Source organism: Pygoscelis adeliae, unplaced genomic scaffold (genome assembly GCF_000699105.1).
Source record: "Pygoscelis adeliae isolate BGI_AS28 unplaced genomic scaffold, ASM69910v1 Scaffold282, whole genome shotgun sequence".
Lineage (NCBI taxonomy): Eukaryota > Metazoa > Chordata > Aves > Sphenisciformes > Spheniscidae > Pygoscelis > Pygoscelis adeliae.
The window spans coordinates 34,268-39,515 of record NW_008824352.1 but is presented as its reverse complement, the minus strand read 5'-3'; the positions used below and the strand labels follow the sequence as shown (position 1 = coordinate 39,515).

The 5,248-nt window shown below is 43.6% G+C and overlaps 2 protein-coding genes across 2 annotated transcripts in view; both read left to right on the top strand.

Annotated features, from left to right (window-relative positions):
- Positions 1-155: 155 nt before the first annotated feature.
- SBDS (Shwachman-Bodian-Diamond syndrome) lies at positions 156-4,952 on the top strand (the record flags this gene model as incomplete). The annotated part of the gene is made up of 4 exons (XM_009319301.1): positions 156-320; positions 998-1,198; positions 1,784-1,948; positions 2,581-4,952. Coding segments are annotated over 4 exons (660 nt in total), but the record flags the coding sequence as incomplete, so codon positions are not given.
- The window catches only part of CCDC183 (coiled-coil domain containing 183), a 5,983-nt gene continuing 5,340 nt past the window's right edge, over positions 4,606-5,248 (top strand). Inside the window, exon 1 of the mRNA XM_009319300.1 lies at positions 4,606-4,626. Coding sequence (XP_009317575.1) covers positions 4,606-4,626 — 21 coding nt within the window. The remainder of the gene's footprint in view (positions 4,627-5,248) is intronic.

Below are 5,248 nucleotides of genomic sequence, written 5' to 3'. Positions count from 1 at the left end.
AAGCCCGGGGGGACGGTGGGGCGCTGCGCGGCGCCCCCGCCCTTCCCTGGGGAGTGACATTGGCGCTGCCGAAGTTCCCAGGCACCACTGATTCAGCCCTTGGCAGCAGGACTTGTTCCTCCTTGCTAAAATCTCTCACGCTCTTACGTTGCTGACTTCACGGGTTTTCTAACCCTGCCCCAATCTCCAGGGAGAAAGATCTCGACGAGGTCCTGCAGACGGACACGGTGTTTGTCAACGTTTCCAAAGGTCAGGTGGCAAAGAAGGAAGATCTCGTTCAAGCGTTTGGGACGGACGACCAAACAGAAATCTGTAAGATGGTAGGTTTCGGCCGCTTTGCTTTGTGAAAGCTTGGAGAAGGCTTCACAGATGTTTTACATAAGGGTCAGGCAGACGTGGTAGGTTGGTTTGTTACCAGAAGGTTTTCACAGAATGCAGTGCTGCTGTAGGCGAAAGGGTTGTTTGTCAAGAAGTGGGTAGAAAGGAGAGGTAGCTCTGTGGTATAGTCTTAAATTTTATCTGTGCATCTGGCTGAAAAGAGTTCTAAGTGTTCAGTATAACGTACAGCTTCTACGCACTGATGTCTGCACTGAAGAGTTTCTCACCTAAGATATATTATTGAGGGTGCAGGGAAAGGAAGGGGACAGTTCCTTGCTTTGGACAGTTCAGTTAAGCGTTAAGAGCAGATCTAATTGCTTAGTCCTTCTGGGTAGGATGTGGACTGTGGACTTGTTGTGGGTGATGAGAATTCAAGTAAATCTCCGCTTCTCTTTTTATAGCTTACTGTTTCAGAGGTGGTTTTTTTTTCTCTGAAATCTTTCCAGTGTTGTCTGTCATAATGATGAACGTTATTAATACAGTTATTCTTTTTCTGCACTTCACGTCTAACCAAACCATTCAAGCAGTTGTTAAATTTAACGCAGTTACTAGGGTTTTCACTCTTTAGTCAAATCTGTGACATTTATTAACTGATTTTTTTTTATTATTGACTGTCCAGATTTTATCAAAAGGGGAGCTGCAGGTGTCGGACAAAGAACGACACACACAGTTGGAGCAGATGTTTAGAGACATCGCAACTATTGTGGCTGACAAATGTGTGAATCCTGAAACAAAGAGGCCATACACCGTAATCCTTATAGAAAGAGCCATGAAGGATATTCACTACTCCGTCAAACCACACAAGAGCACGAAGCAGCAGGTTAGTTTTCTCGCGAAATCAGCTTCTGCTCAGAAGGGTTGCCTTCAAGTGTAATTTCTCTGTAAGCAGTCGCAGCGGCATCAAAAAAGCCCTGCAGTCTAAAGCCCGCAGAATGATTACTCAGCCGGCTGGCGGTTGAATGCTGGATACAAGCAGCCTCTGAAACGCGTGCAGTTCGTTTTCTAACAATTCAGGGAAGGGAGAAAGAAAGAAAGAAACTAATTTACGCAGCAACAGTGATATGCCCGGAACAGAAATAAAAGTTTTATTGTTTATGTTAATTGAGGTAGTAAATCAGGCTTTGCGTCTGAGCCGCGTGGGTTTCTGTTGTTCCGCGGTATAACTGCTATTTAACACTATTTCAGACAGGTTCTTTTAGTACTTGAAGTGATCACAAACAGCAAGAGCTCTGCCTTTTCTTGTTAATCTATCAAAATAGCCCAATAGCAAACTCCCTGCAGCAGAGTGGCAGTGTCCAGCACTGAGAAATATGTCGGAAGCTAATGCGAAGGATTTGAGGTTTTGATCTGTGCGGTGTTTTTTAAGCAGGTGTGTAAATGCTCTTTCTTCTTAATGTCTTCACAGGCACTGGAAGTGATCAGGCAGTTAAAGGAGACCATGAAAATTGAACGTGCTCACATGAGGCTGCGATTTATTCTTCCGGCAAAGGAGGGGAAGAAACTGAAAGAGAAGCTCAAGCCACTGATTAAAGTTATTGAGAATGAAGATTTCCATGAACAGTTGGAAATTGTAAGCGATAAAGCAGTCCTTGGGTTTCATACTTGATTTGACTACACCTGTACGGTTTACTAGAAGATGAATTAATATATGGAAGTTGTTTAGATAAACTGCAAGTTTACCAGAGATTCTAAATCAGAGGTGTAGTTTGTAGTTTTTAATTAAAAAAAATCCTAGTGATGAAAGCTTTGAAGTAGCCTTTCTTACACAGAGATTGCTGCTTCAGGCTGAGGAGAAGCACAGCGTAGTTTCCCTTAGTGGTGATTCTCCTACAACACTGATAAGTGTCTCTGAAAATATGGAGACATTACTCTTATTTATTTGGTGGGTCAGGCCTGTATTTTGACAGTGGTTAATTAGTTTTTTAAAAAATAAGTCTGTGGTAAAGCAAAATTTGGTATTGGTAAAAATCCTTCTGAGAGCGGATTAGAATCCAGATATCAAAAGACATGTCCAGCATGGGTAAGTGGAACTGCAGAACTTCTTTGGAAAGATTACGTGATAGAAATTGCTTGTGAACTCTGCAAAGTCCTTTTTAGTAACTAAACAATTTTTTTTTTAATGAAAATTAATGTTAGACCTTGAGAAGGGGCTGATGAAAATCAAATATTACTGCTTGACTGATGAAATGTGAAATATTTCAGGTGTGCCTTATTGACCCAGGCTGCTTCAGAGAGATTGACGAGCTGATCCGGAGTGAGACAAAAGGGAAAGGAACGCTGGAAGTGCTCAGCCTGAAAGATGTGGAGGAAGGAGATGAAAAGCTTGAATAAAAAAAACCTTCCTGGAGCAGTTCTGCTTTAACGACATCCTACGAAATGGCTGGCGTTAGCCACTCTCTTCTGTTCGGCCTTCATGGTTTTTCCAATCTCTTGCTGCCAAATACTTTCTGACACTAATCCTTTGGGATTTTTCCATGCAGTGTGGTTTGGTTTTTTTATCATTTTACACTTGCTTGGTTTACAAATGGGTTTGCCTGTAGGAGCATTTTGTGTCAGAGTTGCACTAATGAGGACTGAGTTAAGACTTGATACGGAGGTTACTCTAGCTTTGGTTTACTTTAAGAGTTGCTGTTGAAGAGTGTTTGATACGGTGCCAATCGTCTGTAAGTTGTCAGCGCTGAGTGGAAGATTGCATAGGTCACTGAGAGGGTATTTGAGGAGAGGAACCTTAAGAAAAGGGAGCTGCATTTTCACTTCTAAACAGGTGCAAAGCGTGGATCGTGTCTGAACCGATCTCCTGGCGGCATGAAAACTGACTTAGACTTCTGTAATTGGCTGCTTGATAATTAGAGTACTTTAAAGGACCATTCCTAAAGATTTCCTTCACTGGATATAACAGTACGTGCTGACTTAGAAAAAATGTTCTCCAAATAACTTATTCGTAGAATATATTTAGCTACACTAATAAAAATGAATTATCGTCTATTTATATATTACAGATACAGAACGAAATAAAAATAATTATTTTTGGTAACAGTATAGGAGGTAGCTCTGGCCGTGGCGATGCTTTTTGTAGGCGGAAGGGGCAGCCTGCGTTTCTGAGCTGTTCTCGTTCACGTGAGAGGATGAATCTCGAACAGGCGGTGGTGGCCTCTGGCCACTGAGCTAGAGAGGCTTTTGTTGGGCCCTAATTCCTAGCGGTAACTGTGTGTGTGTGCCCCTTTTCTTTTTAGCGCGATAGAGAACAATTCTGGCAGCTGTCCTTTATCCTCTGTCTTTTTGTGCTGCTGTCTAATACATGCACAGAATTTCCAGCCAGCTCCTGAGGCACGGCATGTAGTTCTTGGTGATTCTGTTAAATCTTGTTTCAGCTGTGTCAAACAAATGCTTTTGAGTTGAACTTGCGTATTTCAAAGAAGAGGGGAAGAGAGGACAACAACTGGAGAAGGAGATGCTAAAAATACAAACCACCGGGCAAAGCATATATCCTTGGGTGACTAAAAGCTAAACCAGTAAGGAGCCTGTAGTGCTGCGTACCTGTTCCCGTGCTGATAGTACGCAGAAAGCCAGGAGCTGCAGGCTCGCCAACGACTAGATCTCTCTGCCAGATGAGCACGTGTTGTGTTTGTTGTTTGCTGTTTACTTTTGGAGCGCATGACTCATGACCTTTTCCTTTGTACCATTAGCACGTTGTGAATTTTCTAGAATTTTAAGCAGGGAGAGTTGAAGTCAACTGGAGGAGGAGCGGTTTGCCGTGCCGGGCGCGGAGGGCCTGCGGGACTAGATCCTTAGTCAAAGGCTTCCTCTTGGAAGCTGATTTCTGCAGCAGTCTGTTGGTAGGAGCTTGTGCAAGGTTGGGTTAAATTTCTTCAGTAATATCTTGGAAGGACTTGCCCCTGTAGAGTCTGGGTTTTGCTGAGGGACAGCGAAATGGAGATTCTTGAACCATTTTACCCATTTTAAAACGCTTTCTCTTGCCCCCAAGGTAATCTTCCATGGTGTTTAAATGCTGCCTAGGAAAGTTTAGTGGCATAATGACTGCCTTTGCCGTGTGGACACAGCCTCGGTGTGGAGATCTCTACACGCATGGACAGGCTGGCAAGATTCCTCGTGTGTACAAACCCTTAACTGCTTGTTTTTCAAATGGCCATCCCTTCACGGGTACTTGGTGAAGCACCGAAGATGGTAACGTTGATATTTAGCTTGTCACTGGCAATTAGCGCTAACATGCAATTCATAAATCTGCAAGTGAGACACTGAGTGAGAGCCTCAGATGGCATTGTATCGGTAGCATTTGCTTTCACAATCCTGTAATTTCTTTATTTTCTATGTTCAACGCCTAGAGCACAACAGGATGGCTGCAGGTTAAAGATCTTGAGTTACAGAAACTTAATCTAAGCTGATTTACAAGCCTGGTGCTAGGAAGGCAATTTCCTTGTAACGTTAAGGATCTTCTCTGGTAGAGGGAGCTGGATTTTATTTATCAACAAATAAATGTACATGCTTGCATTTCTTGTCATACTTGTAGTTCAGCAAGAATGTATGGTAAGCATCAAAATAAATATGGTATTGGTAGCTGGTTTGTTCTTGCCCGTTTCAACAGGAGCGTATCTCCCCGCACAACCATTTTCCTGGCTAATTAACTGAAATTTCCCAAGGTACGTACCTAGGTAGTAATAGACCTCTCTCGCCGTTTGAAATAAGCTGGCAGCTTCCAGGCGAGCGCTGGTAGCGTGTTTGGGAATACGTGTAGACATATTTTCCCCGAAATTGTCCTCGCCCTGTTTCTGGTGGGGCTTGGAGGGCTCTCCCGGCTGGGCGGGTTGCAGCTGCCGGAGCCACGGGGGCGGGGAAACCGGCCGGGGGGACC